Source organism: Pomacea canaliculata, linkage group LG9, assembly GCF_003073045.1.
Source record: "Pomacea canaliculata isolate SZHN2017 linkage group LG9, ASM307304v1, whole genome shotgun sequence".
NCBI lineage: Eukaryota > Metazoa > Mollusca > Gastropoda > Architaenioglossa > Ampullariidae > Pomacea > Pomacea canaliculata.
In genome coordinates, this window is record NC_037598.1 from 5,530,063 (window position 1) to 5,542,697 (window position 12,635).

The window sequence follows — 12,635 nt, forward strand, 5'->3', positions numbered from 1 at the left end:
GTACGAAACTTTGTTGTAGGGATTGAATCCGCATTTTAAACAAGTAAACAATTATTTCTGTCCGTCAATAAAGTTTTAGCATAGTGAGGTTGGTTATCGACGATAGTCGTCATGCAGCTTTAATGATTCCGCAATAGCTGTCAGAATAAGATAAAAAAAATCGCACCTAGTATGATAATATATATAGTAAATTAATAATAAGGCAAACTTGTGATATCATCAGGTAAATAAGATTATGTGTTCTCCTAATTCATTAATAAATTAATTATTCATTCAATGTAATGATGGATATAGATGTGTTTACTTATTTATATTGTTCACTGGTTGATATATTTATAATGCACTTTAAGGTGTCTTCATTGAAGGATAATGACAGCTAAAGAGAAGAACTTAAATGTTTATAGTTTATTTGTTTGAGCGGTTATAATTATAGTTTACAAAGTTATATAATTAGTTATGATTAGGTAATAACACAAAAATTATTTATGGAAGCTAGCAAACTTTTCTCCATTCTACTTGTACAATCGTTCGCTTATTTAAAAAGCTAAATAGCTGAACTGATTGTGACAAAAGTGTCATTTGTGTATTTATAGAGTAATTTACTTATCTAGGACCTACTTTCTATCATGTGTTTATTACGAAGAAAATAAAATCCTCGCACAGTTCTCGGCCCCACATCCTGCACAGTCGCGCACGCGCAGTGAGCAGATCCTCCAGACCGAGTGTTTGTAAGGATGTTTATGAAGCAAACTTCATCATCCAGCTCTCAAACGAATCGTGGCAGAAAGACCACTGCGGAGTTGTCTTCCCGTTGCCTACTCCCATTGGTGGTCAATTCTCATTCCACGATATATGATGACCGGGGGTGAGGGGTAGGGGGATGGGTTGAGGGAGGGCCAGGCTGGGTTTGTCGTCATGATGAGGTAAACAGACCAGAAAGATCTACACCCTTCACTTTCAATCTCTTCGGCGGCGTTGGTGAGGTTTCCTGTCCTGCCAGACCCGCCAAGCACCGGGGACCAGGAGCGAGAAGAGCACGCTTGTGAGGGGAAACACAGGTTAATGGAGCTTAACTGACAAGAGATGAGCATGACCGAGCTGAGGCATTGTTGTTTTGTTATTGTTGTTGTTGTTGATTATGATGGTGGCGGTGGAGTGACTAAAAACTGATGGTGCTGTTGGTGGAGCGCTTTGGTTTTGTTTTTATGGAATGCCAAAAACAGAGTACTGTTGGTAGAGATGTTAAAGCTGCTGCTGCTGATGATGATGACGGTGACTCATTATCTTACCTAACGAAAAATTGTATTTCAAAACTGAAATTCTAAGAACAATCCAAGCAGTGCAAATCATTTCCTTGCAGCACGATCGTCAGTATGTGGAATGCCACCGGGCTGTGGGATGGCATGAAGGAAAAAATTCAAACAGACGACACTCATAAAGAAAATCTTTGTACTGATCTACCATACAGCAAAAACCTATTTACAGAAGAAAAGAAGGTCGAAGAAAAACATCTGAAGATGTCACAAAAGACCGAGGAGACTTCAAACAACCAAAGGATTAAAAACTGGTTTCTGTGATTAGAGGAAGGTGAGAACCGTGCTGCCTGTCGAAGCGGCTGACTTGTGTATTACTTCTGTTCACGTGTTCAGTGAAGCATGAAATATGAGCACGGGCTTGCAATTGTTCAGTGCAGAAGTGTGTGAACTGTGTAATATTTGTCAGTAGAATCTGTTGTAGGAAGTCTGGGAGGTGGGGACTGTTGTATGTTTGTGCTGGGGATCGGTACTGTGAGAGAGATCGATGCTCTGTACTCAGGCGGAGACTTCCTGATGAACTATCAAGTGCGGAAAGGTTAAGTGGAGGAGGCTGGTATTCGTGACGATGCTGTAACGGTTTTTACTGGCGAATCACTCCCAGGACTTTCTATCCTGCGAGTGATCTTCGAATACTACAGTTAAAATAGCAGTGGTTGTAATAAAGATGAAGATGAAGTAGCCTGTAACTCGTGGCCGACACAACTGTCGTCTGCTGGAGAGGAAAATGGAGGGATGGGTTTCCGTTGCACAAGATTCATGCTGATACTTGCGGTACGGGGGCGCGACCGAGATTACCATGCATCGTCTGCTCAGAAGATGTTGCCAGCCTCCCTGCTGCCAGCGGACCGGATATCAATCGGCCGCCATAGATTAACCCTTGGCGAGCAGCGAGCAACACACGATGGCTCACTTAGGGCCCGCGAGGTGCGCAGATCATATTGACAGACTCGTACTCCGGGGACACACTTGCCTGGAGAACACAACCGGCGCTAGACAGGACAAGAAGTGTGGCCTCACACACAAGCAAAAGTCACTTGTTCAGGGGACCTTTCTGCAGAATTTTTAGATTGTTGATTTTAATTTTTTGTTGAGGTGGTTATGGGATGGACAGACAGAATGTGGAATATGGATGGCCATGCTGATATCAGAGATGAGAATATTAATCATTTGCGCTCAAGAACGATGGGATGTTCTCAAAGATTTAAAAATTAAACTTTTTTCTTCAATTGTCACTGTTGCTGAAATTTAATGTTGTTTGGTGTTTGTGTGTGTGTGGTGATGTCTGTAGGGTTGCGTGATCTCAGAACTACAAACACAATAAGACAGGGAGAGTGTCGGTATTTGTATTTTTTCAACTCTTAAGTTCATCAACCGAAGCCACAAAAAAAAAAAAAAATCCAGTCTGGCGCAGTGTGAGGAGACCATGAACTTTGACATGGCAGGAGGCACACGTTAACGGTTGATTACCAGGCTACTGTGCAAACTGGCGAAGCGGACGTCCCGGCATGTCTCGCGCAGACATCGGACCAGGTTACCCAAGATTCCCTGCGTGTTCGACAAACGGCGTCCGGCCGGACTGTGACGTCGACAGTGATCAAATTGAATCGCCAAACGTCCCATTCACGAATCGCTCCACTTGAGGACGGAAGCGAGTTTCCTCCCCTGAGAGCAGTCCCGCAAATCAGAGCTGGCTTCTGCGTGACTTGGTCCGGATTGGGTTCGCTGGATCATGATAAATTTCAGGGTGGGCACGAAAGTGTGGTGAACTACTGTAGAGATATGACCGGCTAAGTTGATATGATAATGAAATAAGCAAATAAATTGTATATTGCACTGAGCTACCATGTACCTAGTGACCACTCTCTGCCACCTCACTTGATGAAACATGGTTTTAGTGTTCCCTGCTGTCTGGTAGTTGAAAAATTTGAAATCAAAACTAGTTCTAACCATATTCAGGAAATAAAATTTTGTATCTGAGCTAACATCTTTAATTTCCTTTAAATGGATGATATACTGACAGCAAAGGTAGTAAACCGTTTAAAAGCACAATTTCTTTAAATATCATCTATCGGATGAGAGCTTCTCGTGGGTATGCTGTTAGTGATAATGCGCCCGATACAACGAAGACAATGATGACATCGATGACGATCCTGTCATCGTCAGACAGTCTACGCCCTGTAATATCTGCGCCGAGGATGTTTTTTGAAAGAGTCTTAGCATTTGAGCCGTGCAGTTAACACCTTGATAATCGACAACATCAGAAACTCGCAGCGATTTTGTAAAGACAAAGCAATCAGGTTAATTTTCCAATTATTTTCACCCTTCCCACCTGCCCGTCCACCCGCCCATCCACCCGTCTGAAAGCCTGCCCTCTGCAGAAAGCCACACCCCGGCAAATGGTTGTCCTTGCCTCCTTGTGTGATCAATGGACGGCCGTGTGGCGGGATTAACGATTAATCCGCTTTGCTATCAGAACGACATTTCTCTCGACTCCTCTCTTCACGTCTCTGCTGTCAACAGACACAAGGTATCGCAGTGCGCATGACAGGAAGCCGGGAACGTCAATGGTTGGCGTTTCTGGACCAGAAGACGTACGTCAGCTGACCTCTTATCGCTCACACGCTCTGTGAGTGAGTAGGTGGATTGACGGATGTGAGTGATTGAGTGAGTGAGTGAGTGAGGGAGGGAGTGAGTGAGTGAGGGAAATGACAGAAAAAGATTGGCAGACTTAAACTTCACACCACAACATAATTATTTTTGTAAAAGCACTGTGAGTGGTCAGGTGGATGGATGGGTGTGAGTGAGTGAGGGAATGAGTGAGCGAGTGAGTGGGTGAGTTGAGTTGAGTGAGTGAGTGAGTGAGTGAGTGAGTGAGTGAGTGAGTGAGTGAGTGAGTGAGTGAGTGAGTGAGTGAGTGAGGGAGTGAGCGAGAGAGTAAGTGAGTGAGTGAGGGAGTGAGCGAGAGAGCGAGGGAGGGAGTGAGTTGACAGAAAAGGATTGGCAGACCTATACTACACACCACAACATAATTATTTTTGTAAAAGCAGGAACAGACATAATAAAGCAAAATCAAATAGAAACGCTCGAGACTGCTCGTGAGGAGAAAGACTAGGAGGAGGAGAAAGAGAAAATGAAAAAAAGGGTTTCCACAAATCAGTTTTCCAACACAGAAAGGAATTTCAAGAGAAATAAAGTTGATCGTGCACATTTTTCTACTCTAAAATATTGAATTGAACTTTTCTATCGCTGCTTGCAGTTTGCACAAAAGTTTCCAGCTACAAAGCAATTTAGAAATGATGCTAGATGGCATGTAAGGAATACTACCGCGGTATTCAGAGGGGAGATCAATGAAAACTAGTTTTTTTCACAAGAGACGGAACTCTTCTGGCCACGAAGAGCATTAACGTTTAAAAGCCGCATATGCGAGCCGACTTCCTGCGCACAATTTGATTAACTTTTTCTCACAGACAGTCGTGAAAAGGAAGAAAAGACAGAATGTGGAAGAGCTGCTTTGATAAGAAAATGTTAACATTGAAAGCAATAAAAAAAATGCCAAATCCAAACTCTGTCGGTGGTCATGCGTCCCCTTGGCCTTTTTTATATTCTTTCTCTCTCACATTCATTCACTCTCTCTTTCTCACACACACACACACACGCGAGCAAGCATTTAATCGCTTGCTCACAGATATACACATATACTTACTGTTTTTATGGTAATTGTCATTGCACATTATCCTAATGTTGATGTTTGCGAACATGCATATTTATTTTTTTTAAATACATGTGCGTGTGTGTGTGTGTGTGCGTGCGTGCTCATGTGAATACAAGACCAAACACTGCTCAATTACTTGCACTCCAATGACCTTTTAGAGAAGCACGAGACTTAGCTCCCTTGTAAGGCAATATGATAAAATATTCAACACTGTTTGAAAAGCTGATTTAAAAATTCTTCACAATGAGCGAGGGTTAAAAACTGTGACAACTCACCATCAAAGGAGATGTTGAGCAGGTAATCCTTCAGCAACCTCTCGCCATCGATGGGGTTCATCTTGGCGCACAGTCCTCGTACCCCGGGGCAAACATCACGGTGCATGCGATCGAGGGCCAGCGCGAGGGCGTACACTGCATCGTAGATGAACTGGACTTTGCTCTCCTGGGACTCTAACTTCCGGTTCTGCTTCTCGTAGCCAGTGCACAACTTGTCTTTGGGCTGCTTGGCAGAGTTCTCGTGCCACCGACACTTATGAACCTCCTCGAAGTATTCGATGAACCACGGATTCCGGCGGTTCTCACGAGGGTTCAGCTTTAAGAAGTAGTCCTCGAATTTGGCTATCGGAGTCGACTGAAGTTCCAGAGTTATCGCTCCTTGCGCGGCCAGCTGATTGTTCTGCACGGGGGCGATTCGGTTGCCCCAAGCATCACTGGCCACGAAGATAAAATGGCCGCTAAGGTTGCGGCGCGTGGCTGCATCCAGCAACCCCATGGCGTCCTCCGTTTTGACAAAGATGATGACGACGCGGGCGTCGGACTTGCTGAGGATTTCGGCGATGGCATTGTCGTAGGAGACGTCGCTGGCTTTCTCGCTAAGCTCTACAGAGGCTGCGATACAGATGTTCTTGGCTCGAGCTTCTTGCTTGAAGTAGTCGATCCCGGACTTCCCGTACTCGCCCTCGGAATGGATCGTCGAGACGTAGGTCCAGTTGAAGGCTTGCACGATGTCCACCAGCGCTTTGGCTTGCAGGATGTCCGGCGGAACGGTGCGCACGAAGTAGTCGTAGCGGTTCTTATCGCTGAGGGAGGCGCTGGTGGAGGCGTAGGAGATCTGCGGGAGCTTGAACAGCCGCAGCAAGTTTGCCACCTGGATCGACACGGAGCTGTATGACCCCCCGATAACCCCTGCCACGGACTTCCCGACCTTCCTGGCTTGGGCCGTGGAGCCGTCGCTGCAGACGAACTCCGTGGTGTCCAGGGTGGTGAAGGAGCCGCGGATGAACTCTAGCGACTGTTCCAGTGCATACGTCGTCAGGCCACAGGTGTCGAAGATGGTGGCCCCCAACTTGACCCCGGGGAGGATGGAGGAGTTGCGGTTGATCTCGTCAATCGTGAAAAGCATGGCCTCCAGGCGCTCGACCCCACGGTCAAGGTTGATGCCACTGCACGAGCTCTCTCCCATGTGGTGCACCGGAAACAGTCCCCCCAGGATGACGTCCCCATCTATGAAGGCCGACTTGCTGGGGGCGGCGCTGCTGTTCCACATGTACCGAGCCGCTCCCCCAAGTCCCCCCGACGTGCGGAATGAGGAAGATAAAGTAACATGCAGAACCTGCAGGGCCGTCAAGAACAGGGCCAGGCCCTTAGGGGGCAACATGAGGCTGGCCATCGTGGGAAGTGATGCGGAAACTCAGGTCTTGGCGCCAGTGATCGAGGTCAAGTTGCACACGCGCTGCAGGGTCCTTGTGACCTACACGCCATCAGAACGAGGCCGAACTACTTCCTGTGCTAGTCACGAGGTTTCTAATCTCATGTTGAGACTCAGAGGTGGTCGGGACTTCTTTTCCCACAAAGACTTGCAGTCTTCTTTTACAATTTAATGGAGTCTGGCAAGCATTTCATGACTGAAAACTTCAAACTTGTTTACATCTCCACAAAAGACAGCATACACCTTTTTAAAAGTAGTCGCTTTGTACCAGTGTTTTGTCATTTTCTATGATTTCTAGTAACAGGTGGATTTTTTTCAGAGCTGAAAAAGAAATATTTCGCAACCAAATACTTGCTTACCTGAATTTTCAGACCTAGACATCCATATCACACCAGCGTTGAATTTTGACTAAAAAAAACTCAAGAAATCTCAAGGTACTGCTGCTTCTAAAGAGTTGAGACAATGAGCCACTTGATCCAGCACCGGTCATTGCAGATGAATTTATTTTGTTCATATGAACCTCTGCCGTCTTCAAACAAACTTTCTCAGCAATCAAACTCACCTTGTCTTCTGTCTCCACTCACTTTCACTAAACCTGTACTTAGCAGAACATCCAACTACTGTAACTCGCACCGCGATTATAAGCTTCTTGCTAGAAAAGTCTCATGAATGTTTAACAGCATCCTTCCTTGAAAAAAATAAGACTCCTTCCTGCTCACAACCTCTCCGTCTATCAGCACGGATTCCAATGAAGCCTCTTTTCTCGACTCTCGCACATTCGCAAGGGCGCGAGCGTGTCTGGATGCGCCCACGAGTTCCGCCAACGAGCGAGAGAAGAAAGGGCAACGACTGATCAATGTAGCGAGATGTCTGTACTGAGCACTTGAGTGCACTCTAACACCTTGTGTGTGTGCATGTGTGCGTGTGTGTGTGTGTGTGTGTGTGTGTGTGTGTGTGTGTGTGTGTGTGTGTGTGTGTGTGTGTGTGTGTGTGTGTGTGTGTGTGTGTGTGTGTGTGTGTTTTCTGTAGATTATCGATCAGAATCAGTCAGGCGTGACGCGTCCCGTACAACACCTTGTGGGCGCCAGGACCCGCCCGCGGTGCGTGGAGGCTTAGGGGGCGATAACGGAGGATGTAATTTACCTCCCCTGGATTTCAACATCGTTGACTGATTTTCTACAACTGCCACACACAGCTGCAACGTTAAAGAGCAGATAAATTAAAGTCCACGTTTTCTCCTCGACAACACTCTCGTTGCACGCGTCGTTCCTGACAGAAACCTCTACCTCGGTTTCTTCGGTATTATGTCCTCGCACGACGATTACCCATCGGGGGAGTGTCACTCATGTTCGGCAATGCCTCGTTGGTGATGTGGTAACAGAAATGGTTCTTACATTACGAAATGCCATGTAATCAGAGGACTTGACATCAACAGAAACAGTTATGTTGATAGTTTGAAAAAAAACCCAGTTCTTCCTCTTTAACTTCTTCCCATCCGGCAACTGCAGTGGACAGAGTGGCGATGTCTGGCTTGTCTCACCCTGTAATAGAAGAGCACACATCATTAACAGGCATTCAAAAGATCATGAACATGTCCGGATATCCACACTCCCAACACGGAACTACCCAACCCTCATCAAACCAAGAACGATTACTGTTCTCACTTCCGGACGTGTAAAGAAATGTTTATTGACCCTCAGGGCATTGAGAACAAATTGTAGCAAACACAATAGCGCATTGCACGATACACATTTACAGAATATCTGTGGACTAGGTACAAAATATACAAAATAAATGCAGATAAGTCAATAAGTAAATGTTCTTTACTTAGACAACAATAATAAACCTGATTCTCCATTTTTGTTGTGGCGATTTGAACTTTTAGAACATTTATCAGGTTTGTTAATTAGTCTTTTTTATGAATTCGGATTTTCCAGTAAAATGTGGGCACTAATTTACATCTTTTATTCAAAAAAGTCGCATAAAAATAAATAATGCAAATCATCCCAAATATATCATATAGACCTCAACTCTACATACACGTTGGGCCATTATACAGTTTCTTGTGTACAAGTATTTTGTTATTTGTCGTTCGATACTAATTGGCTGTAAAGTAAAACATTAATATATTTGTGGAAAGTAAAGAGCTTGTATATTCTATAATTGTAAAATATAACAATGTTATATTCTGCAGGAAACCACAATTGTGTTTAGTGATTAAATAAACATCCTCTACTCTTTTTCTTAAACAAATCAAAACTGAACGAAAGAGTTTCCTAAACTACATCAACTCTAATCCCATTATATCTAAAGTAGGTAATTTACAGTTACCTTTGGAAATACAGATTTTTTTTATTTCTGAACATTTTCAAATAAACTCTATAGACTAAATGATGTGACAAAGAACTGTGGGTTCCTTGTAGTGGTTTTTGTTTCGATTCTGAACAAATTACAGTATCATCAGCATAAATGAGAGTAAATGGAATAAAACATTGGCTTTATTTGTGTCCATATTAACAATAGTGACTTCTCCTAAAAAAGACTGTAAATCCCCAGAATTATAAGGTAGAAAAGTCCTGTAAGTGGTTAATAAAAAAATGCTAAGGTAGCAAACATAACCACTACCATACCCGAAATACCACTCTACCCTTGTCCTTTTGTGGTCTTGAGTTTCATCTGTTCTCTGCTCTTACACTCGACCAATCTTTCATCCACTCCTTCTTTTTTACTTCATTAAAAACATCTCCATCCTTCCTGCCAGGATTCACCAAAGTTCATCAGATAATAACAGTTTGTCTTTCTCTCTTTCGCAGAGTGAGATCTGCTGGTAACGATTTACCCAATCCGCAAACAAAAAGAAAATACCAAATTACTTCCTTTCTCTTTCAAACACTCCATCTACTGTCACCTGATCAAGCTGGCGATTACAAGATATCTTGTTTTTAATGATTTTCCACTTTGTTACTCCTGGTCGCTGAATACTGTTTACAAATGTATTACTTTGTTGTTCGACTTGCATATCTTTCTATTATCGGAATGTTTATTTTCTCGTTGTTGATCAGCTGATCTATGCGCGGTGAACGCATTTCCATAAGAGAGTGGTGTAGACCTTTGAAAGCCTCTGTAGTGGTATTATCTCTCCATGATCACTTCCACAAGTTTCTACAAACTTCTAAGAACAAGGTCAAGCCGTTTATTGGAAAACACAAACCTTGCAGCCTGGCCTGCAAATACAAACATTGAAACTTTTTTCGTAGTCAAAGACAACTTGAACAACTTGGTCAGCAAAGGTAGTCAAGCGCAAACTTTCAAACCTTCCACAAACTTCCTTTGTAGAGACATTTCCTCTCGGAATGCCTTCAGAACGAGCAAGAAACGAATTAAAAAATCTTCAAGAGCATACAGGAATGAGAGAGTGGGCAGAAATGGCCAGGCTACCTCCGGAAAGAGCGATGGTGGGGATGTTAGATGATAATTTAGATGTTAGATGATAATCCAGGGAGCCCATGCATGAAGACCATACATACAGGAAGTGCTTCTAAGACCTGCTTGCAACTGTAAGGTAACACCGATGTATTGCCATCACCTGATTGCCGGCTGGGGAGCAGTTTATTCCACTCACCATTGTTCTTCCTGAAGTTTGCGAGTGAAGGAAGCAGGGTACAGGGAGGTCTTTGCATGTTTGAGACCCTCCTGGGTGCAGTTTTCGTGCCAGAGAGCACTGGCCTCATTGACATGGCATTGACATTTCCAATACTGTCGTTAACATTTTCAGTGTCAGGTATATTGATTTCATAGGCACTTCAGTCACGTGACGCAGCGGAAGCAGGTTTCAACCGTTGATTTATTACCGTGGTGAGAGCAGACACCCGAGACGATTCAACACGAAAGAGTATTTCAATGTTGCTAATGATAAATTTAAGATGCATTATTTTGTCTTTTAAAAACACGAATGCATTAGATTCTAAGATACAACTCAACAACAGGAAACTCATAAAAATGAGGTTGAGAGCTTTATAATAGGTCACGTGTCGAGGTTATGAGTGGCTAGTGGCATGACAACACTAAAATAAATAGCATGTTCAGCATCATCACTGGACGCATGTAAAATGGGGAATACAATTAAACTTATACAGTCACCTCGATGTAAACAAATACTAAAATACTGTGTAGGCTAATAATCTTGGTGACATAACAGGAATGTGATCCTGACACTAAGAGAAAGGCTTTGCCCGTAAAAAGTTAAAATATCTGTTCCACCTTTTTTTCTTCATGTCGAGTCTATGTGTGTGTGTTTAAGGGGGACTGGGGGATATTTTTAATAAATATATCTAAAGGCGAATGTCGTGTCCTCGCGTTTTAGTCTTTGGGGAGTAAGGAGTCGGAGATAGCACATCTCGAGGTCAACTTTGTTATAAGTGCGGTACCCATCTCGTCCTCCTCCTTGTCCTACCTTGTCCAACCCTCCAAAGAGTCAGGTAAACATTAATCAGTTGGGACGACTCGGCAAAGCCGCTACTCACCTCAGTGGTCACTTTCCAAACAATCCAGTAAAGGATAAATCTTAGCAAAACCCCAGTTCCATCTGGAAAGTATACGTTTTCTTAACATCACAGCTTTTGGACGAGTTCGTGACCTATTCTTCCACACCCTCATGAAAGCTTGGTAGGCAAAGACTCCTTGTCCTAAAACTTTCTCATTGGCTGCAGCCTTTAATGATGCTATCCACGCGTGTTTGTTTCTAAAAATAAAACTTAATTAAAAGCTGTTTTCTGTGAGAATAACATTAAAGTCAAGGTGATGTGTGGCTCGGGTTACCCTGTAAAATAAACCTGAACATGGAGTAGAAAAAGTTTATTTTAAAAAATAAACAATGTTCCTTGCAGTCCATACCATCAGGCCAGGTCATAAAACCTTGCTTCATTTTTTTTTCTTTCAAGTCACGCTAGCGTCGTCTAGTGAAAGAACACGTGATCGATGACACAGAGGCAGGGAAAGACAACAAGGCAGACAAAAAGGGGAGGCAACGTGGTACAAGACGGCGAATTACTATTGGCTACCACAGGAAGTCCGAGAACTGCAGCGGCGCGAGAAAAGACCGAGGTGACGCTAGGAGCTACTTCCGGTAGCTCGAGTTGCGACACGCATGCGCGACAAACCCTTCCGGCTTTCGTACAAGTCTGTGATGGTGGATGAAAGAAGTTGGAGGGCGGGAGGTTGGCGTGGGATTGAAATCAATGTACGAGGGCAAAGTTCAAGAAGGTGCATCATGCATCGACAGACAGACAGGTAGACGGTCAGGAAGGTAGACGAATGGAAATATATCGAAAATATTTTCTGCAAAACGTAGTTTTGCTATTACTCTTGTTGCATTTTTTCATTCTGTATGTCTTATTTCTGTCTTCTTCGATTTCTGTCCTATTTAAATCTTGTCTACTTTCGTTTATCTTTTATTCCCGTTTTCCATGCTTTATTTCTTATTTATATATTTTTATTTGTATGTTTTATTCTTTTCTTTCTGTCTTTTTTTTCTTTTGTTCTTAACTCTTCTTATTCTTTTCTTCATATTTTCTTCTTTATTCTCCTTTTCCTTGCGTGATATCAGTCTCTTTCTTCAGACCATTTTTCTGGTGTCCCACAATTAACTTCGCTTCTTTCTCTTCTCACAGTGACGTAGCCTGTCTAATATTAGAGCAGAGTTATTTTCTCTCGGGTTTGGCTTTTTGTGGATCAATCAGGAGGTACAAAATGTAAGTTTATTTATAGCAAATTAAAAGAACAAGTCTTTTTTATGTAGATGGCCGGAATTGGAAGATCACATTAAAAGTAGTGAAAGTTTTCTTTTTTTACTGTACATACGGAAGAGATCCACTGTAAAAATAAAAACATTGGAAAATAAA

General features: G+C 43.3%; 1 protein-coding gene across 5 annotated transcripts in view; it reads right to left on the reverse strand.

Moving 5' to 3' along the window:
* LOC112571818 (metabotropic glutamate receptor-like) overlaps positions 1 to 12,635 on the reverse strand; it is a 100,716-nt gene that overhangs the window by 59,105 nt on the left and 28,976 nt on the right. For all 5 annotated transcript variants that reach the window (XM_025251125.1, XM_025251123.1, XM_025251124.1 and 2 more), the window contains one exon: positions 5,304 to 8,276. In XM_025251125.1, the coding sequence (XP_025106910.1) occupies positions 5,304 to 6,696 (1,393 nt within the window). In that variant the 5' untranslated portion in view covers positions 6,697 to 8,276. The remainder of the gene's footprint in view (positions 1 to 5,303; positions 8,277 to 12,635) is intronic.